This window comes from Pogona vitticeps, chromosome ZW-PAR (genome assembly GCF_051106095.1).
Source record: "Pogona vitticeps strain Pit_001003342236 chromosome ZW-PAR, PviZW2.1, whole genome shotgun sequence".
NCBI classification, from domain to species: domain Eukaryota; kingdom Metazoa; phylum Chordata; class Lepidosauria; order Squamata; family Agamidae; genus Pogona; species Pogona vitticeps.
Genome location: NC_135800.1, coordinates 9,708,467 through 9,730,794, shown reverse-complemented (window position 1 = coordinate 9,730,794; position 22,328 = coordinate 9,708,467). Strand labels below are relative to the sequence as shown.

The following is a 22,328-nucleotide window of genomic DNA, read 5'->3' as shown; positions in this document are numbered from 1 at the left end:
TTCTGCCCCCCCCCGTTTTCCCCCCTTCTTTTCCATATTATATGAATGTTGAAATGTTTAAAAATCAAATTAGATTTGTTTATCTCTATCTAAGCCCAACAGCCTGGTTCCTTTTTTCCAAGGGAGGTGGGTAGGTGAGGTTAGTGGGATGGTGGGCGAGAGGGAGCCCACAACACCCCCAGCGGGGGCCTGGGCAGGCAGGCAGGGGGGGCCGGCTCTTGCCCCCTTCGCTCCCCCACCCTCGGCATGAGGATGGGGAGAAAAGAGCCCCCCTCCCGGGTGAGTTTGAGGGTGAAGGCAGGGGTGATGGTCACCGGCTGGGTTTTCAAAGGGGACCCGGTGGAAACCCAGCGAAGGGCATTCGGGAGGGAATTCCCTCCAAGGAAGCAGGGAGTCCGGATGGTGGGAAAGGGAGCCCCGGGAGAAGGAAAGGCTGGGGGGGGGGGGCTGAAGAAAAAACAAGGGCAGCCTGGCTTGACCAAGGCCGCCCACCAGAGGAAATGTTCCTTTGACACCACCACCCCCCGGCTTTCCTATAAAAGGATGTAATCGTGGAGTTTGAAAGGTCTCCTTTGACCTTTCAAACTCCCTGATTCCGTCCTTTTATAGGAAAGCATCATCTCCGGGGGTGGCCAGGTGGTGGTGGGGTCTGCCCGGCTGCAGGTGAGGGGTGCCCAGCTCCCCCCATCAATGCTCTCCTTGTCTTCCCCCTCCCAGGGACCGGCTGATGGCGCCCCTCCACCGGGAGATCAGTGAAAGCGAGGTCCCTCCTGTGCCCGGGAGCTGATGGTGGGCAGACGGTCTGGCCAGAGAGGAGGTGAGGCTCTCCGCTGGTCCAGTTCAGCTGAAGATTGGTGTCCGTCACAGCAGAGGAGCAGGAAAGAGGACACCAGGTGGAAGAAAGCAGAGGCCAATCGAGGAGCGTCCCCCATGAAACGGGGCAAGGGGTGAAAGGAAGAAGGCAAAGCAGAACAGCCTCTCGAGGAGGAGAAGGGAAGGGAAAAGGCTCTGAGCTTTGGAGGCCAACTGCGAGGAGGAATGGAAGGCGCGATTCGGAGTCCGAGGGCCAAGCAGCCGGGGCTTCGTGCTACCCGGGTGGTGCCCGTCCTCCTGCTGTCTCAGAAAGTCCAGTCCTCCTTTTGTCCTGCGGCAGACAAGGCGACCATAACCTCTTATCCGGGAACACTGTGTTATGAGGGACAGAGTGTGTGTTTGAGTGTGGGGGTTTCCAGAAAGACCAGCCCCCCAGGCCTGGAAAAAAGAGGATGGAGACTTGCAAAGAGAGACGGGATGGTGAGCCTGAGGCAAATCTGCAGAGGGGAGCAAGACGTGCCCGTTTTCCCGTTTGGAAGGAGGTGTAGCTGGAAGAGGACGTGCGAAATTAGGACTTCTCCATACCACAAGAGGGGAAGCTGGTTTGCTCAAGCCAAATCTGTGGCCGATGGACAAAACTGGACACACGGGGAAAGAAGCATTCCCTCCCGCGTGGCAACAGATGGACTCTGACCCCTGCTTGGGACTTCTCTGCCTAGAGTGTGGGCTTTGATCGGCGCTGCAACATTGCTCCCACCGTTCTGACCGAGAGACAGATCAACTATCGGGGAAGAGTCTTTTCTGTGGGAGGGAGTTTGGACGCCTGAGCAGAAGGGAAGGGGCCTCTGGGTGCCTTTGTTGTTTGCTGTCTTCTGAAAGAAAGCAATAAATGTCACATGAAAAGTGTTATAAACCCAAATGTTTTGTGTAGTGTCTTCTTTTCAGTCGTCTGGCTAGGCTCTCTCTCTATCCGTCTCTCTTTCCTCTCCTGGTCCTTCTCTCCAGGATAGAAAAGAAGAGAAATCCTCCAGGTAACACCTAGAGCTGGAAGGACAGATCCTGAAGCTGAGGCTCCAATACTTTGGCCATCTTGTGAGAAGAGAAGACTCCCTGGAAAAGACCCTGATGTTGGGAAAGTGAGAAGGCAAGAGGAGAAGGGGACGACGGAGGATGAGATGGCTGGACAGCGTCGTTGAGGGGACCAACATGAATTTGACCAAACTCTGGGAAGACAGAAGGGCCTGGCATGCTCTGCTCCATGGGGTCACAAAGAGTGGGACACAACTGAATGACTAAACAACAACAACAAAGATGATCTAAAATGATGGGGACAGAGCTCTCCATCACTGGGGTCTGCAGAGGCACCTTATTTCATTCTTTCCCCGTTTGCAAGAGGCCACACCAGTTTGGACACAAACCCCATTCTTGTTTTGTGGCTGAGGTGCCTCTTTTATCCGAGGAGCCACCCCCGCTGGTGAGGAGCATCCCCGCGGGGACAGCGCACCGCAAAAAGTGCGACGAGGTTGTTCGGAATTGAAGGCGAGAGCGCAAGCCACAGCTGGGTGGTCCCTAAATGCCCGAAAGCCCTTTGGAGGTGGGCGGGTGGAGGTGGCCTTTTGGTTTCGGTGAGTTTCTGCTGCCCTCCAGCGGCCGCGGGGAGGGCCGACAGCTCCTTGGGGGGAGGACTGTGAAGCCGGCGGCGCAAAGATAAGGGAAGAAGATGCCCAGAATTTGGGAAAGTCCCTCCTCCCTCCAGCACCCTTTTTTTGGACCAGGAAAAAAAATGCTTAATGCAAGGAAGATCCCCCCAAAATAAACAGAGCCATAAATACAGCATCCATCACATTCCAGTTAAGAAGCGAATATGTAAATGCGCATTCAAATCCCTGGGTTTGATTTCGGAGTTAATCTACAAAGATTAAAAGGACAGGACTTTTCACTTTGCTTCGGGTAAGTCTTTTAGCACAGCAAGTGTAACCTAAATAGAAACACACATTCCAGATTGACGGCATTATTCAAATGCCCCACTTTTTAAGGTTAAAAGCAAGTGAAGTAGGGTTTCATTTTTTTTAGTTTATTAGCATATAAACTCTTTCCCACTCACTTTCCCATCTCTATGCCCCCCAAAAATAGGGAGAAAAAGGGGGAAAACTAAAAACCCAAACCACTAATAGCTTGGTATATGGAATACCTTTCTGAAACATGGCTGCACCCTTGGGACAAGATGAGAAAGTTCGCTGAACATACAGAATTTGAGGCAGTCCTGGCATGGAAATTCACTCATTATACTACCGCTAATCTCAGATTAGGAGCCTCGGGGTGCAGTGGTTAAACTGCAGCACCGCAGTCAAGACTCCCTCTACTCATGGCATGAGTTTGATTCCGACCGTCTCAAGTCACCGTCTCAAAGTTGACTCCGCCTGCCGTCCTTCTAAAGTTGGTAAACTGAGTTCCCAGTTTGCATGGCAGGGAGAAATGGGTCACCTACATCATACATAACTGAATTGCAAACCACCTAGAGACTGCTTTAAGTGCTAAGAGGCGGTATATAAGTAGCAAACTTTGCTTTCGTCTTAGAACGGCAGAGCTGAACGGGACCCTGGGGGAATTGAACTCCCAACCTCTGGCTCCCCAACCAGAGACCGTTAAACCACCGAGCTCGCCAGCTGTCTTTCGGCATCTCCGCAGGCATCGTTCTCCCACGAATCATGCTACTACGGTTCTTAGTCTTATTAGCATTATTATACAAAGTGCATTTTGGAAGGATTTTTCGGCCGTGCAAATTTGGAGAGCTAGTCTCGGGCCCCTGCTCAAAATGAAAAAAAAAAGTGTGAGGAGGTGCATAAGCATGAATCCCACCTCCTTTATTCTCTTTCTAATTCCGCCAGAGTCTAATGATGGTCTGTCTCATTCCAGAGCTTGATCACAACAGCTTGGAGAGGTGGGTACCAGCTTGCCCCACCCCGCATCCCCTAAGCACTAAGTCCTCCTTGGTTTTCAAACACCTTCGCCGACAAAGCGGCCATCTCGCCTCGGAAGCGGGCCAAGGGGAGAGCTGGCGTGGTGTAAGGCAAGCTGCACCGACTCCGTCTCCCATGCTCGCGGGCGGACGAAGAGAACCAGGTTGAAGCTTACGCCACGTCTTGGTTTCACGTCCGGCCCGAAGACACACATCCTAAGTTTGGCCCGCCCAACAAAACAAAATGAGGACGATGCTCACAACAACATGAGACGCTAGGAAGGAACCTCGCTGCCGAGCCCGACAAGGAGGAGGGCTGGGCAGCCTGGCCCGCCCAAAGGACAGCCAGCTTTCAAGTTGCTCTCGTAAAGCCTCCTGGACGGAGGGCGTGAGATCACTTTTACAAAGGGCCGGTTCTGCCGCGAGACGCACACGGTGACCTTATCGTCGCCTGCCTGCCGGCTAGGAAAGCCCAGCGTGAGCTTAGGAAACCCTGGACCGTAGCCCTGCTCCACTTCTTGCGAGTAGACCACGCTGGCCACTGCCTTCTCTCCTGAAGCTTCATGGCCTTTGAAAGCTGGCCGGGGGTGGTGGTGGGTGGGAAATGCCAGGGTTGGCCATGGTGGGAGACGGGGCTGATGTTTGGCTAGCGAAGTTCCTCCTTGCATAGATTTGGTTCAAGCGACCCTCTCGTCAGACACACAAACACACACACACGGGGCATACTTTCTGCTTTGACTTTACAAGCCAAGCAAGAGCTTTGCCTTTTGCGAAGCCAACCTGAATCGCCCTTTCCAAAACCGGGAGAGGGGAGAGGGGGACCGACGCCGCTGGGGACCCGCTTTTCTTGCATCTTTTTCCGCGCAGAGGGAAGGAAGCCTCCGCTCCTCCACCAAAACAAGACCGTGGCTACTGTTAAGCTTTCAAAAAGGAAAACAAAACAAAAACACTATTGGTTTTCATTAAAAAGTCTGGATTTCGAAAAGAAAAAAGAGAGAACATGGTTTCCATTAAAACGTTACCATTGTCATTAATTATTTTAAGGAGGTTTCTAACAATGGAGCAGTAAAGACGTGGGCTCCCCGGTGGGGCTTCCAGAAAGAATCGCACGCCCCGTGTGTGCCAGGCTGGGGAGGAGGAGGGGGGTCTGGAGAAGGAGAGGCCTGGCTGCCATTTCCCCAAGAAGTAAAACGGCGCCAGCTCTGCCCCTTTTCAGCCCCAGAGGACGTGGGGCTGGGAACGCCTGTGCCCTTCTGCGAAGTTTTAGGGTGAGGCAACCCCTTTGATTTCCACCAGCCCAGGATCATGCCGGCTCGGGCAACCCCTTGTCCCTCACCAACAAGGTGGCCCTCCAGGTGCTCCTGGACTCCGACTCCCATCTGTCCCAAGCAGACCAGGTCCCATGGAAAGGGGATCATGGGAGATGTAGCCCAACAACGGCAGAACGGCCCCATGTTCACATATCCGTACACAGTCTCTGTGGGAGGCCCCACACAAGACGGCTTGACTTCAGCCTGCCACGTCCCTGACTGTTGGTTATACTGGCTGATGGGAGGCATAGTCCAACAAAATCAGCAAACGGCCACATGTTTCCCCCCCCCCCCGCCCCCCAGGCTATGTAACTGAATGGGGCAGGATTCTGCAATCGTCTGGCTTAGAGAGGGGCAGAACCCCCTGGTGTGGAGGGGCTTGTTTTCTGACCAAATAGCTTATTTGTGGCTCAGCGGGCACCCACTCAACGGCAGCACCCCGGAACTTCATGTATGACCATTTCTTGATTGATGCTCCCGATGCTCTGATTTCGACGCTCTGCATTTAAGACAGGGCGGGGAGGACAGATGTCTGGGATAACCATGACGGGAATAAAAGGCAAACTGAGGGTTCTGTTAAAAACTGTGGCTCCCAACCTTGAGTCTCTGCATCTGCTTCTTGGGTTTATGGGAGTTGTAGTCCAAGAACCACCCTGGGGGGGGGGAACTCCAAGTTGGGCACGATGGGTCTGAAAGAATCAGGACCGTTGCTCTTACAAGCAAGCCCCTTCATGAAAACCAACCCACCTGGCACCGAACTTTGAGCGAGAGGTGGATTTGCAAGGCTCAGTGAAGATGGAACAACGGTTTTGGGAAGCTGTCAACGGAAATGTCCTTCTTGCCTAATCATTCGGAAGACCTTCTCCATGGTCAAAACAGTTTGCCACTGGATTGAGATGGCCTTGGAGGGTGGGAGGCTTTTTTTTCGGGGGGTGGTGGGGGTGGTGTCTTCCTAAATGGAAGGTGAGATGACCATCTATGGATCTCCTGCTTCATGGACTTAATGACCTCGGGAGGCCTTCTACCATTCCATGATTCCATCCACGCCCTGTCTCTTTGATTTATGAGCCACGTTTCTCTCAATAAGGGGACCCTCTATCAAAGGGTCTGACCCTCAAGAGGTCTGAAATTCTGATTTGAAACCTGGAAGCGACCGGGCAGGCCTGAACTTTCCTAAGCCCTAAGATAGCTTGGCCAACTTCATCAGAAAAGGGAGGGTCATTCGCAAAGCGCATCGAACCCCAGGTAACTACCCGTGTGGAATTGTCAAAGAGCCGGCGCTTTTCACAGAAGGAGACGCAACAGTTAAGTTATTTACTAGTGAAGTTATTTACTGACCAGCCAAACTGCCTGGCAAGGGCCCGCGTGAATGCAAACGGGACCTGTACTTTATTTTTTTTTAATTTGTACTTTTATTACAGTACATGTTAATTGAGAGGTAGGAAGCGACGCCAAGAGCATGATTGTTACATCCCTTGCACAGCGACAGCAAAAAAAACTTGTATTAATGGGATGCAGATGTAGCCCCCAAAGGGGTAGAAAATGACAAATTAAGAACAAATTGGGTAGACACCCCACCCACCCCCGAAAAAAAAAGTGCAGTTAGAAAATGGGAACACGAGTTGAGGTCTCCAAAGCTGCCCCAAATAAACACTCCAAACAGACACTCAGATGAAAGCTTTTGGGGGAAGAGGTGACTCAGTTACAGAGCAGAATGATTAGGAAACTATGGGATTTATTGGAGGGATTAAAACCAAATGGCAATTGGGCAACGCAGCAACTTTGCAGTATTTTTCCAGGAGCATCGTGATAAAAACTTGTCTGCAGCCCAGCCCAAGCAATGCCTTACAGCAGCGGCTCCCAAACGGGGGTTCTTGGACTAAAACTCCCAGAACCTCTAGCTGCGCCGGCCAGGATTTTTTGGGAAATGCAGTCCAAGAACCTCTGGCGCCCCCAGGTTGGGAGGCACTGCCTTACAAGATGGATTTCAGAAGGTCTACGGGAAACAATACATAAGGTGGGGGGGGAACGCAAGCATACTGAGAGGCTTCATGTTCGTACTGAAGAAATTAGTCTGCCATACAGGCTTAGAAATCTGTACGGAATTGCAGCATAAGGGTCTTATGAAAAATAAAATAAAAAGTGCAATGTGTCAATGGCCTTCTTCTTTCCCTCTCTACAAAATGATATTGGGGGGTGGGGTGGGGGAAGCACAGACCAAAGAAGACGTGTAACTCAGGTTAAATAAAGTATGCTCACAAAACCTGCACGGTAAAAGTCAATCTGAACGAACAAAAACACATGCCCCAATGTTCTGGGCCATGTTGCCATGCCCAATGGTATGCGACGCCCACTGACCGAGGGTGTTCCATGTTCTCTGTCGGCGCTGGGGTCTCTCCAGCCCCCCCCAATTTGTGGTGGGGGGGGCTGGCATCAGGCTGAGGGCTGTCTACACGGCTCGCCAGCCTCTGTTGTTCTGAAAGGGCTGCTTTTTTGGCTATCTGGCACAAGTGAGTTGAGCTGGGGGGGGGGCTGTTCTGTAAGAGAAAAGTTGGTCAATCTGTGCCACCCCCTCCTTCTCCTTCCCAGACAAGGCAGGGCTTTGTTTTTCATCCTTCCAATCCAAACCGGGGCCAGAGGTTTCCCCAAATGGGTCTCTCCTTGCTGAAGGGGAGCCTGCCCGTGGCTCAGCTGCACCCGTCACCCGCCTGAACCGGTGTGTCGACCCCTGGAAAAGGGGCAAAGGGTGCCTCTGCCATCAACGCTTCCATCGCCTTGTTTATGCCTTCCCTGATCTTAAGGTCTGTCGGGAGAAATGAACGGAAGTAATCTGCTCGCCGAGGACAGAGGAGGATCCAGCCACCTGACAGCTCAGGAAGAAGCTCCCTGGACTTTTTCTAAGGAGGATCCTGAATCCCCCGGTCCCTCAGGTATCTTCCAAGGTATCCTCACCATCACTGGCAAGGAGGAGGAAGGTCCCCCACTGATGGCACTGATGCATCAGCCAGAGGAACGTGGGGCCTGTGAACAATCAACTGATAGGACTTTTTAATCATCATCAGGGGTAGATTTCCGGGGTGTCCCCTTCTTAAGCGCTCCTGAAGGCGTTTCCTCCGAGGCAGTCCTGTATCTGCAGAGGGAGCTGGCTCTTCTCCCCTTGCTGCCCCTTGTCTGTTGGTTCATTCAGCTCAAGTTCTATTGCCCACCTCTTCCTTTTTTCCCCCATCCCTCTCTTGGCCCTAAGGGAGGTGCCTGGAGCCACCAAAGGCTGGTCATGGGGGGTGGGGGGAATCAGCACCCCCAGAGAGGCATGGGCTGGCCAGTCTCCTGCAGCCTGAACTCTCTCTGGAGGCAAAAAATTATGGAGCTGAGGCTCTCCTTCTTCGAGCCCATGGTGAGAATAGCAGGATTTTCTGGGGAAAAAAGAAAATAGTGCTGGAAAATGTAAAGGGCAGCAGGGAAGGATGAAGTCCAAACATGAGACAGATTGGGAACCAGAAAGGGAACCACAGGGATGAGTTTGCAAGAGTGGAGCAGGGCATGTTGGAGAGCGCGCATTCATGGGGTCGGCATAAGTCCGGGGGGGGGGGGGTTGGACATGAAAGACCACCTTGATCAGTTCTGCTTGCGGGAGTGAGCAGAAAGGCCAACCCACAATTGTGTGAATGCCCTCTTTCTGCCACATGAAAAAAAATAAAATATAGGGAAGAAACCGTGTTGCTGCTTTTATTTTTTTATTTAAAAGAACTCCTCACTCAGCCCGGGATTCGAACCGACGGCGCCGCCGCCGCCAGGAAGAAGCCTCGGAAACTACCATTCCCAGGGATCCGCGCGCAGAGCGACGCCTCCCCGCGCAGGCGCCCCGAAGAAGGGGTGGGTGTGTGTGCGCGAAGAGAGGGGAGTTCCTTTTGCGCAGGCGCAGAGCGCGGCGGGGACAAAAGGCTTCGGGGGGGCGGCTGCAGGAAGGCGCGCGGCGGAGGCGGCAGGTAGGGCGGGAAGGGAAGGGAAGGGGGCGCGCGCTTTGCTTGGCTTGCAAAAAGGAGGGGGCGTGCAATGAAGGGGGGTGGGGGCGGCGGCCCCCCCCCTCCGTGCACCCCCCTTTGCAAGCCCCCCTCCCCGGGGCATCCCTCCCTCCAGCAGACGCGGCGGCCGAGGGAGGCTCTGCAAAGCAATGGCTGGGGCGGAGGGAGGGGGGGGCGGCGAGGAGGGCGGGGGGGGGGGGAGGATGATCATCCTCCTCTCTCCTCTCCCCCTTGATGTAAGCAAGGCCCACTGGGTTCCCTGGGAGCCCCCGCCCCCCCAGCGCGCGCGCGCGCGCGCGCGCGCGCGCGCACACACACACACACACACACACACACACACACACACACACACACACACACACACACACACACACACACACACACACACACACACACACACACACACACACACACACACACACACACACAGAGAGCCAAGGGTTTTCCTCTGCTTGGGTCCTGGTTTGGGGGCAGGGAGGCCAGGACCCCCCCCCCCCCGCCGAGACCCCCACGAACCCCCCCTCACACCCCACTCTGGTTTTCCTGCTGGTCCTGATCGAAGGGCTGTTTTTTCCCCCCCGTATAGAAGGGGGCTGGTGTTTTCATTTGGGGGTGTGTGTTTAATCAGTGTCTGCAATGCTTTGAGCGCCTCTGGGATTCACCCCCAGCACCAAAAGCACAGGGTCTCTGCCCCAAGGAGCCTACTATCTAAAACTCTGCCCTGGGCAGAAAAAAAGAAAAGGATGATTCCAGGAAGGAGGGATGATCTTGGGCTAAACAGAGGCACCAGGCCAGCCTTTGCTTGGCCCATTCTTGAGCCGAGTTCGGAAGATATAAGTCAGCTTCCCCTTCCTGGTGGGTCACCGCCGGGGGACGATTCCCGCACAGTTGTTCCACCTTACGTACAACGTTCGGTTGACGGCACTTTGGCTGGACTCCCATCAGAGCCTGTGTTAAGCCTTTGGGCTACCAAAGTTGCAATTAGCCTTGTTTTGGGGTGCAAAAGGGCACCTGAGGTGACCCAAGGGTGGTGGTGGGGACATGCCCTCCATGCATGCCCTCCAAAGCCCTGCTGAGCTTTATCCCCCCACCCCATCCCCAGGAGTGCAGGTTGCTGTATTTCAAAAGAAGTCATCCATGGAGGACGTTACAGGGTGACCGAACAGAACAGGACATGATTTACGCTTGAGAGTCCTGCTGGCTACGGCATTTTTGGAATTAGAAGGGGAGAAGGGGAGGGAGGGTTTAAAGGAGCCCAGATCCCCTCCCATCGGCTGGGAAAAGGGGGGGAATTACCCCAGCAACAGACAACACAAGAAAATGAAAAAAAAAATTTTTTTGACACTTTATGAAGTCCCTGCCACAATGCACACACAGAGAGAGACTCATCCAGTGCCTTTTTAAAAACAACATTGGTTCAGCTGGCCACATGCATGCCAAACAGGACGTGTCGTTGGGCAGTTTCCAGCTAGGGTTGGGGTTGTCGGAAATGCCTGACACTGGAAGGGCAAATTTTCCAGCCCCCCCCCTTTCGTCCCTTGGGTGGCCCGTCCCAAGGGGCGCTGTGGGCAGGTAACCCATTTGGCAAAAGGAACTCAAATTGAGCAGCGGCGTATGGCTTACCCGAAAATCTGGAAGAGATGCTTCCCTGAATATATTCTAAAAACACATTTTTAAAAATCCTTTTTGGAGAACTTGAGCGTTGCCTTCTAGCGATGAGACGGGGTGCAAATGTCATTGGTAATAAAAATAAGGGGAACGGGCGATGGGAAGGCTAAAGCATTGTCAAAGGCCGCATAATGTCCCCGTCAGGTAGCAAAACTGGGCGCTTGGTCTCTCTCCCGTCCCTCTTCTTCCGCCCTGGATGCTTTCCGAGGGAAAGGGCAGCAGAGGGGGAGATGATGAAAGGAACTGGGATTTCCAGCTTGGAACGAACGTGTGTCCCATAGTAAGTATCCTCGGTTGATAACGGATGGGCGAGGAGCGAGAGGACGCACGCACGCGCAAATCTCTCCGAGCAGCAGCTCCTCATCCCCCATGTGCCATGCTTAGAGACTTCTCTGGCTGCATTAAGACGCGGCACCATCAAAGTGTTAGCAGACAGCTTTGGTATGTTTGCTTACGGCTCCAAACTGTAGCGGCGCTTAATGCCGTTTACTTTATCCAAATGTCCCTGAAAATCTTGTTGTTTAATCATCCTACCTCCATCACACAGGTTGGCTTAAGCGGTCTTCAAGCTGTTGAGTTTCCCTCTGCTCTTAAGAGGGAAACGTGAAGAAGCAGCCCCCCAGGCGGTGTTCTGTTTCATGAGCGCATCCAGTTCTCCCAGGGCCTGCTAAACTTTGCCCGGAGTTTCAAAGGTCTTAAAATGCAATCGTAAACCTAAACGCGGAGGAAGAAATCTGCTGACTGTCAATAAAGACAGGTGTATTTCAGTTGGGTTAGAAAACTACTTTTCTTCTGCAACCTGCTTTGTCCTGCAAACAAACAGCTGCAAATGAAATCTGCAAACTAGCAGAAGTGGCTAAATGTCCCTTTTTCAGGGTAAGAAGGAAGGACCCGCAAAGGATAGGGAAGTTAGCCTCGACGGGGAATTGCCGTCTAAGCCAGGGCTGATCCAGGAAGCTACAGGGAACAATGTACCCCTCGTTGAAGGAACTGTGCGGAGCTGCTCTTGGTCAGAGTGGAGAGAAATGGAAAACAATACAGCGCTGGCTGCAAAAGGGAGGGTTTCACTCTTGGATTTAAACCTCCCCCTGGATGAAGAGCTGAGTGGGGAGGGGGAGAAGCAGGCTCCCTTCCAACCCTAAATGTCCCCCCCTACCCTCTACATGCTGACTGTGAGCCAGAGTTTGTCGTGAGCAGGACGCCAGGTTTACTGACTAAATCTGTCCCGTTATCGCTTTAGGCCTCAGTGTACCCGGGAGATGGCTGCTACGTGAAACGCACCACGGAGCCTGTTTGCATCGCGAGGAGGAAGAGGATCTGTTCCAAGTGAGGTAAAGGCTGAGTCTTCCCTCCCCCACACACACTACTGATGGTGAGGATGAGGATACAGGAGCATATCTCCTGAGCGGCTGATTATTGCAAAACTGAACTCTTGGCTTTAACAGAGAGCCACAAGCTTATCAAAGATGCCTGGAGGTGGAAGGTTTTGCCAAAGCCTGTGGGTCTTTTTGGAGATCCTTTATAGGTTCCTTGGAGATGCCAAAGCTTAAGGCCTTGCACTCTGAACATTATTATGGCCAGGGCTGCCTTCCTGACCTTCAGCCGTAGCATTTGCCCGGAAGAGCATTCAACAGTAGGAGCAAAAGCCACTTGGCTTGCTGGGGGTGGGCTGGCCTCCAATTCTCAAAACTCAGATAGTTCATGGAGGAATACTGGACCTTCACGTTACCTGTGAGTGATGGATGGCCAATGGAGGGTCTTCCCGGGGCGGGATTCTATTGCTGTCTTCCGAGAACCCAAGGCTTCCAAGTGGGAGGGGGGGAACAATCTCCTTTGCTCCTTTAAGAGGAGCCTGCAGCTGGCAGCCGTTTCCCCCCCTGCAAGCTTAGCCGCGCGGAGACGCTCGCCGTCGCCATCTCTGCCATATCACATAACGGCTCAACGGCATCACATGTTTGGGAGGGCTGGCCGCCCGGAAAAAAGCACAGCTGGAATCCTGCAAAGATGGGATGCAGGATAAAGGAAAAAAGGATAGGGGACGGCTTAAGGATGCTTGGGCAACAATGGGAGACTCATTAGATACTTTTGGTATGTGCAAGATAGTCGGGCTGTTATGAGACCATTAAATGTAGCCAGGAAGATGGCAAGGATTTTAGCAAAAGAGGGGAGACAGCAAGCTAATCCCGAGAAGGGGAAATATGCAGGATTTTCACAGTCTTAACCGTTACGTTCCCAGCAGTAGCTGGAATATTGAGGATTGGTTTTTGCTCGCACAAAAACCGGAAGAGGGGACTACAGATCCCTGAAAGGTGTTAATCCCCAGAACAGTAGATGGCATCCACTGGTCCATTTCTCTTTTCTCCATGCGATCTTACCGGAATCCCCAAGACTCCACCGGAAGGATGGTGTCATGTGTTCTTTTTCGCCATGTAAGGTCTTCTTCCCCACTTTATCCCAGTGAATGCGGGATTCCAGAGGGGAGAACCTCGTAGGCGGATGAACCTGCTCACGTGGAATCAGACCTCTGGCGCATTCAGACCATGGTTGCCAGCTCTGAATGGCAGCCAAGTCTTTAATCAGAATATTTCCCTGGGGGGTGGGGAGTGGGCCCCAATTTGCTCATTAGGACAGAACCGGCTCAGCTGCCAAGCTTGGCTGGACAAGACGAGGTTTGCTCACGGAGATGGCTCACCCGGCTGTTTTCCCTGGTAGGTCAGGACTGGATTCGGGATCCATGCCGCCGGCCCCGCCTCGACGGAGAGAGACGCCATGGCCGCCGCTCCTCAGCTCAACTCGGACGCCCTCCGGGAAGTCTTGGAGTGCCCGATCTGCATGGAGTGCTTCACCGAGGAGCAGCTGCGGCCGAAGCTCCTGCACTGCGGGCACACCATCTGCCGGCAGTGCTCAGAGAAGCTCCTGGCGAACAGCATCAACGGAATCCGCTGCCCCTTCTGCAGCAAAGTGACGCGGATCACCAGCCTGGCTCAGCTGACGGACAACCTGACCGTGCTGAAGATCATCGACACGGCCGGGCTCGGCGAGACCGTCGGCCTCCTCATGTGCAAGGCTTGCGCCCGGCGGCTGCCCAAGCACTTCTGCCGCAGCTGCGGCTCGGTCCTGTGCGAGCCGTGCAAGGCGGCCGAACACGCCCAGCGGGGCCACGGGGTGGTGGCCATCAAAGAGGCGGCCGACGAGCGGAGGAGGGCGTTCGGGGCCAAGCTGGGCCGCTTGCGGGAGCTCATGGGGGACCTGCAGAAGAGGAAGGGGGCCCTGGAAGGGGTCTCCAAGGACCTGCAAGCGCGGTACAAAGCCGTCCTGCAGGAGTACGGCAAGGAAGAGCGGAAGGTGCAGGAGGAGCTGGCCAGGTCCCGGAAGTTCTTCACCGGCTCCCTCTCCGAAGTGGAGAAGGTGAACAGCCAGATCATGGAGGAGCAGGCTTACCTGCTGAACATCGCCGAGGTGCAGATTGTGTCGCGCTGCGACTACTTCCTGGCCAAGATCAAGCAGGGGGACCTGGCCCTCCTGGAGGAGGAGGGCGAGGAGGAGGAACCCGAGCTGATGAACACCCTTCCTAAAGAGCTGACCCTGCAGGAGGTGGAGCTCCTGAAGGTCGGCCACGTGGGGCCGCTGCAGATCGGCCAAGTGGTGAAAAAGCCCCGGAGCATCAACGTGGAGGACTCGCTGATGGAGACGGGAGGGTCCGCCTCCGCCTCCTCCGTGACCTTCAGGGAGGTGGACGCCGCCGAGGACGAGGCCGGCCCCTTGCCCAGCTGCCCCTCGCCGGCCAAGCCGCGGATGCCGGACGCGGCCTCCGGCCTCCAGCAGTGCCACTTCCTCAAAAAGATGGGCTCCAAAGGCAGCACGCCGGGGACCTTCAACCTCCCCGTCAGCCTGCACGTCACCCCTCAGGGGGAGGTGCTGGTGGCGGATCGTGGCAACTTCCGGATCCAGGTCTTCACCCGCAAGGGCTTCCTGAAGGAGATCCGCCGGAGCCCCAGCGGCATCGACAGCTTCGTGCTCAGCTTCCTGGGGGCCGACCTGCCCAACCTGACGCCCTTGTCGGTCACGATGAACTGCCACGGCCTCATCGGGGTGACCGACAGCTACGACAACTCCGTGAAGGTCTACACCCTCGACGGGCACTGCGTGGCCTGCCACAGGAGCCAGCTGAGCAAGCCCTGGGGGATCACCGCTCTCCCGTCCGGACAGTTCGTGGTCACGGACGTGGAAGGCGGGAAGCTCTGGTGCTTCACCGTAGACCGCAGCGTCGGGGTGGTGAAGTACAGCTGCTTGTGTAGCGCCGTGCGCCCAAAGTTCGTGACCTGCGACACGGAAGGGACGATCTATTTCACGCAGGGCCTGGGCCTGAACCTCGAGAACCGCCAGCACGAGCATCACCTGGAAGGGGGCTTCTCCATCGGCTCCGTCGGCCCCGACGGGCAGCTCGGCCGGCAGATCAGCCACTTCTTCTCCGAGAACGAGGACTTCCGCTGCATCGCCGGGATGTGCGTGGACTCTCGGGGCGACCTGATCGTCGCGGACAGTAGCCGGAAAGAAATCCTGCATTTCCCCAAGGGCGGTGGCTATAACATCTTGATCCGAGAAGGTCTCACCTGCCCGGTGGGCATTGCCATCACGCCCAAGGGGCAGCTCTTAGTCTTGGACTGCTGGGATCACTGCATCAAGATCTACAGTTACCACTTGCGGAGGTACTCCACGCCGTAAGAGGGGCAGGAGCCGGAACGGGCTGTGTGGTGTGCCTCTTTGGGGGGGGGGGGCTAGATTCTTCCAACGGACATAAGAGACTCATTGACACGGGTGCCATAGTTTTTGAGCAGACTCTGCTCCGATCCTCTGTGTGTGTGTGTGTGTTTGATTAGAAGACACGGCATCTGTGTGTGTGTGTTTTTCAAAGGAGCGCTGTCTCGTGTTAATACAGCCTTGTTTTTGAGTTCTAGCTGCGGAGATAATGAGGGAGTGACCAATGGAGGTAGGGGGGAAGGTGGCCTCCCTTTCGGTTCATCCGGGGGCTGGAGTCGCTGTTCCTTTGTGCCAGGGGATGGCCAAACCTAATGGCTTGGGGTGCCTGTTCCTTCCCTGGCTGGAGGGTGGGTGGGGGAATATGTGGTCATGCAAAGGCCCTGGCCAAAAAAGAAAGGGATTGATCCCTTTATGCAGAGTTCAAATACTGCCACCACAGTAAGGTGGCTGAAGGAGAGGCTGGCCCTTCCAATTTGTGTCTTCCACTTCTCCAAGGCTGTATTAACCACGCACTGTAACACCCCTGCACCCCCAGATCTCTGTATCACCTTTCACCAATGCATGCGTAGGGGCTCACAGAGGAATTTACCTTTTCATTGGCTGTTCCACTACACGTAGTCGGTAGTACGTTTTCCCCACCCTTTCCCCCCCAAAAAAACTCAGATCCCTCGAAATGTCTGGCGGCACTGTGTAACCGAGTTGTTGCAAGAAAAGTTTGCTGACGCGGCTGCAGCCGAAGAGCAACGTCCGCGGACACTCCCCCAGAGGGTCTACCCCATTTGGTGCCGACGGGACCTGTGTTTGTGTGTGAATTTCAAGCCCTTTGTTCAATGTGAAATAGGTGTAGTTGCGGCTGCCGAATGCCGACGCTGGACTGTCTCCAAGGAATCTCCGGGAAACGGACATCGGTTTGATGGGGCTGTGAAAGGGTGGTTGGGTGGGAAGGCCAACAATATGGGGCTGAATCTGTTGGGTTCGCCCCCCCCTCCCTTTGTGTTTCACAACTTGTGCTGCACTCTTGCTTGGAAAAATGTGTTGGCGGGTCATGTTTTTTTCTTGTGGGTTCTTTCACCGGGGAGGGAGGAATGGAAGTAAAGGAGATCAAACGTGACAAAATGTGAATGTTTAACCGTGTGCCTTCAATTTCTTGCATTCCACCCGACTGAACCGCCTGATGGCTTTCCACTCGTTTTCCTCTCAGTGCAAAAGCAGCTTGTCTATAACGTGGTGCAAGGAGCTTCTTATGTTATTATGCAGGGAAAAAACTCTCTCTCTCTCATTATCTGGCCTCTGGTTTCACATCTGAGTTCTTTCCATGGCCAAACGCCACGCTCCCGGTGATGTGGCTAGGCCTTATCGTAAGACAACCCTCAGTGAACAGGCTCCGGTCAGATCGAGCGTGGAACCGCAGCTGGGCAAGTGGGCGCACCCAGACTACGTCAGACAGGCAGCCACAGCAATATTCACATCACAAGCTGGCCCTCTATGGGACTTGGGCACCTTTGCCATCCAGCCCAGTGTTGCTCACACCAAGTTCAGTTCGCTGTCCTCTCTTAGCCAAGGCATACCCGGGAGCTTTGACTCCCTTCATGGAGGGCCCGCTGCAGCATGGCGTGCGGGGGGGGGGGGGAGGAAATGCCCAGGAGGCAACGCCCATCACAAGAACCAAGGGCAGGGAATGGTGGGCGCTGCAGGGGCTCAGCGTCTGGCAAATCCCCCCCCCCTTCCTTCAGGGACGTGGTGGCACTGCGGGCTAAACCGCAGAAGCCTCTGTGCTGCAGGGTCAGAAGACCAAGCAGTCATAAGATTGAATCCACGCGATGGAGTGAGCTCCCGTTGCTTGTCCCAGCTCCCACCAACCTAGCGGTTCGAAAGCATGTAAATCCGAGTAGATAAATAGGGACCACCTCGGTGGGAAGATAACAGCGTTCCGTGTCTAAGTCGCACTGGCCAGGTGACCACGGAAGATTGTCTTCGGACAAAACGGGGGCTCTATGGCTTGGAAACGGGGATGAGCGCCGCCCCCTAGAGTTAACACGACCGGCCAAAAATTGTCAAGGAGAACCTTTACCTTTACCTTCCTTCAGAGAGCTGTGCCAGGCAAAGCCATTCAGGCTCATGAGTGTACCGTTTAAAGACTCAATTTTTCTGCGACAGGGCAGTATCATCGCTTTGAGTTTTTCTTTCCCCTTGCGTGCTGTCGGTAGGCCAGACCGCCATGATGCTCGGAACGCAGAGCCTGAAGTCATAGTTCAGGAAAAGCAACAGGAGGGCAGGCGTGGCTGGCAACCAAGCTTCTTCTGAACAAAAGGCACGGCGTCCCCTGTTACTCTGTGGTCCTCATAAGGGTGCGGATAGGAGCGGTCGGCTGCGGATGGTCAGGAAAATAAGACTAGTCGCAGATTTGGAGAAATGACGGCTTCCTGCAGCTGCTAACTCAGGCCGCCTCTCTCCACCGTTGAGCCACATCAACTGCGACAATTCATTATTTCCCTCCCCCCCCCACTTTCTGACAGCTAGAAACTTGCTTTAAATGAAATGCCAGCTGAGCTTTTTCCAAGGGAGGCGGTACAGGAAGGATCGGCCCAGCTTGCCTGCCTTCCGCTCCGATTGTAGACCATTACTGTACGGCTCCGAGATAGATCGCGTTCCTAGGGTTGCTGCGAATACAAGGCTCCTGACATGCAGCTGGATCAGAAAGCAGATGATGCCACCGACCCTTTGCGGTGTGGTGGGGATGCCTCCGCCAGGGGCAATTTAATGCGCAGCTCCGGGGAGTAGCATCTCTTAAATTTGAGATAACTGCCCAGATTGGGGGATTTCTGGAGTGAGGGTGTGTGTAACTGCCTTGCCGCTATCCGCTCCTGCTCTTCCAAGAAACGTAGCATTTAGGCCCGCTTCCTCTTGGCATCTCCGCATTTTTAAACGGCCGCGCTTATGAGCTTGCCCTCGCAAGGCATCTTTTGTCCCACGGACTCCTGCAAGCATTATTGTGCTTTATGGCTAAGCTCTGGCCTCCCGATACCATTCCAGGGAGCATCCGTTGTAGCAAATAACGCCACTATCGGGAGCGGTTTTGGAAAGCCGGAGATTCATTTAAAGGGACTTAAAGCCCACTCCGTTCTGCTGATGGCGCACTCTGCTGCCAAGCTTCGGCCAAATGGCCACATCACCGTTTAAGCTAAGTCTCCGCCATCTGTTCCGCTCTCCGATTGCGACGTCTGTGCGTGCGGGCGTGCTTTTGTTTTGCACAGCATTCCACAATCGAGCTGGCTTCTCTCGTGCATCGGCTGGCGCTTGGGGCTGTTCATGGGGAGGCAAGCTGACTTGATAGAAGCGATATGAAATGATGCGCCTGCGGGACCGGCGAGGGTCCCCCCCGGCTGCGAGAGTGGGTTCTTCCCCCTTTGGGAGAGTGATGGCTGGAATCCCTGCCCACAACGCCCTTGATGCTGCAGGTGCGGCCGTGGAGGGACTTGGCCTTCAGGTGGACAGGCAAAGAGGAGAGGAGGACCGCTGGGTGGACACCACGGACTGGGAGATGCACGAAGCCCAGCGCTGCCAGAGAGGTCGATGCCTGGGGTGGGAGATGGTCTGCAGACGGGATCCTGAGAACGGCTACTGGGTGAAGCTGCTCATGCCACTGGAGGAAGCCGCCTGGGTCCGTTGGGGCAACATCAGGTGCTGAGAGGCCTGAGAACCAGCGTCAAGCTGGTCACTGGCAGAGGAAGCAGCAACAGCAGGGGGCAAGTCTCGATGGAGAAGCCCACGGTCCGCACGCTTCCTGATCTCAAGAAGGTTTGCCTCCAGCTCCTCTCCGTCGTCTGCCTTGCTACGCAGGAGACCTCGGCCAGGCCCATGTCAAGTTCGGCCACACTTCTTGGGAGGATCCCCACACCTGTGGGCCAGCAGCTGCCAGCTGGGATTAGAGAGGTGCTGGAGAAGAGGCACCTTCGCCGCCCGCTTCCCAGGTCCCTGGACTGTGCCCGCCTAGTGCCCTTGTTGAGGCACCTGGTGCCTGGCCCACCCGCGAGGGGTCCTGGACCTGGCAGTAGAGGCTGGGCTTCTCTCCCCTCCGGAAGAGGCTCTAGGCGGACACGGTGGGAGGGACGTCAACTCCCTGGCACCCTGAGCTACCCGTTTTATGTCAGTAGCCCCGCTGGCCCTTTCAAAATGCCCCCTGCTCCATCAAAGAGCCGGTTCCAGCGACCACTCTCTGCGTTATCACGTGCGGGGGCCGCTCACAGCCCCCTGTGTTGGAAGCTGAGATCCCACCCCTGGGGGCCAGTGGGGTTGATCCAAGGAAGCAGGATGGCAAGAGCTTCGGAAGCATAGACCGACACTGCAAAAGGTGCTGCCGGGCAACGTCAAGGCCACTCGGAAGGGGGATGAGGTGAGCTAGTGGTGAAGAGGCAGGTTTGGGGGTGGCTGGAAGGTGGTGGCGGTGGTGGAGGAGGAGAGCCAGTGTGTGAACCAGACAAACCCTTTGGCGTCCAGCACAGGGTGGCAGTTCGTAAGGCAACCTTCAGCATGGAGAGGGATGGAAATGTTCCCGTTGAGTGTCTTGGAAAGGAGCAGAGGGGACTCTGGTTGAAGGGAGCCCCTCCTGCCCCGTGAGCTGTGCTGGCCAGGATTTCTGGGAGTTGTAGTCCAAGCACATCCCAGGATTGGGAACCGCTGGTGGAGTGCTGGACGGTGACTCAGAAGACGTAGGTTCTAATCCCTGCTGGACTACAGGAACGCACTGGGGTGCGTGTGTGACAATGGTAAAACTATTACTTGAGGAACTTACATACCCTTGGAAAAACCATTACATTTGCCATGTTGAAACGGGCAGCCTCTAACGCCAAACAAAGCTAATACATTTACTAGAACTCCATATTCGGTGTCTTCTGGGAAGCACATAGCCTATCCCATTCCTTTTTTAAAAGAAAGCATTTACTTTCATTTATAAAACCCAACCTCTGTGCACATAGTTGCCTGTTCAGATAAACTACACAACACTCAAAATGTGGCTGTACGTGGGGAGTCTTGTTCCTAATCTGATAGGAATCCGACCACCCAAGTAGGTTCGTATAATAGGGCTTTCAAGGGGCGCAAGGTCTTTAAGGAGTGGTTTTACCAGCTCCACACACACACACCCGGGGGATTCCATGGAAGAGACCTTCAAACCCATGTCTCCTGAATCCTAGTCCCTCACTCGATCCATTACATCACACTGGGAATCTCCTTCGCGTGTGTGTGTGTGTGTGTGTGTGTGTGTGTGTGTGTGTGTGTGTGTGTGTGTGTGTGTGTGTGTGTGTGTGTGTGTGTGTGTGTGTGTGTGTGTGTGTGTGTGTGTGTGTGTGTGTGTGTGTGTGTGTACACAAATACTACAAGTTGCCTCTGTGATTCTAAGCTACAGAAGAACATGCTTTACTGTGACCTTCCCTCCTCCCCCCCCCGTGTGTGTGTGTGTGTGTGTGTGTATGTATGCATAGAGTGTCTAACAGGCTGCCTAGTAGACAGAAAATGGACGTGAACGCAGATTGCAATAAACGACAATGGGGTGGGGAAGAGAGAGAAGAGCCCGGCATTATTAAGAACACTTCATCTCCTCTCCCTCCCTTTGGTGGCGAAGCCTCTTTTAACAGCCTTCCAGAACCAAATTGCCTTTGATGGGGAGGGGAAATGAAAGCGTTCTCTCTCACGCCGCCGTTAGGAAACAATCATGGCAACGAAGAGACACACGTCCTCTCCGAGGTGTTGGAGAGGCAACTTCATCAAGCTTGATTCTCCTACTCGGAGAAAGGCTTTGTTTTGTTCTGTGTTTTCCTGGTTCTTGTGACCAAAGACGGGCTGAAAACGTATTCCTTTGCAACAAAACCTTGGAAAAGCAAGGGGATATTTTGAAGGGGTCTCTGCCTGCCTGCCTGCCTGCCTGCCTGCCTCTCTCTCGCTATAGATTATTTTTTTAAGGAAATAAACCACACACTATGTGACTCTTGTTCCAAGGCCCAGAAGGCTGCAGTCAAAGACTGCTTAAATTACATCTCTACGAGACATTATGTGCCACCACTTTTGTTTCTGGCCCATGTGCAGCTGTGATATTTCAAGGTAGGTGAGATGTTCAAGGACTCGTCTACCATTGCCACCACCTGCCCAGTAACGTTCCAGAGAGGTATTTCAACCCAGGTCTCGTGAGTCCTAATCCGGCACTCCTCTCCCCTTATACCACACCTACTGGGCCAATAAATAAAGGAGAAACATTTTAGCCTAGTGGGAAGTTGTTCCAGTGCGTTCTGAATAGTTGTTTCTTATGTTCTACAGAGTCCCTATAAAGAGAGGCATGTGTGGACGCCGAAAGGTTTTGCCATGATTTTCAAATCCATCTGTTCATTTGAAACGGGATCCCCGGGTCGAGTGACTAGACTGGGAAGAACTAGGTCTGAAGTGCCATTCGGTTCCTTTCAGTGTCTCGGGCGCAGGCTATTGTGAAAGAAAACATGCAGACAAAGAAGAAGACGCGAACTTGGGCTCCTTGGTGGAAAGGATGAAAGGAAACCCAACGTTATTTTAAAAAACGTTGATGCTTGGGAAAGGAAATAATGCAACCCTGAAAATTCAGTGCAAGGAGACCAATTCGCACCACGCATGTCTGCAAGGCATCTGTGGTCTTGCAGGTCAAACCCGGTAACAAGGGCAGCCCTTCAGAGGTTGATGGCCTTCGGCGCCTGTCGCCTCCCAACAGCTGGAGGTCATGAGCCGCTGACACCACCCACGGTTGCTGAAGTCAAGGTTCACGAGAACTTAGAA

The 22,328-nt window shown here is 54.3% G+C and overlaps 2 protein-coding genes across 7 annotated transcripts in view; one reads left to right on the top strand and one right to left on the bottom strand.

Moving 5' to 3' along the window:
* ASTN2 (astrotactin 2) overlaps positions 1 to 22,328 on the bottom strand; it is a 473,842-nt gene that overhangs the window by 93,585 nt on the left and 357,929 nt on the right. The window lies entirely within an intron of this gene.
* TRIM32 (tripartite motif containing 32) lies at positions 8,990 to 16,651 on the top strand. Of its 2 annotated transcripts, none has more exons than XM_072984880.2 (3): positions 8,990 to 9,068; positions 12,013 to 12,103; positions 13,485 to 16,651. In XM_072984880.2, the coding sequence occupies exon 3, from the start codon at positions 13,542 to 13,544 to the stop codon at positions 15,495 to 15,497; it is 1,956 nt and encodes a 651-aa protein (XP_072840981.2). In that variant the 5' UTR covers positions 8,990 to 9,068; positions 12,013 to 12,103; positions 13,485 to 13,541; the 3' UTR covers positions 15,498 to 16,651. The 2 variants fall into 2 exon arrangements, with proteins under 2 accessions (XP_072840981.2, XP_020667784.3); XM_020812125.3 differs by lacking the exon at positions 8,990 to 9,068 and adding an exon at positions 9,552 to 11,052.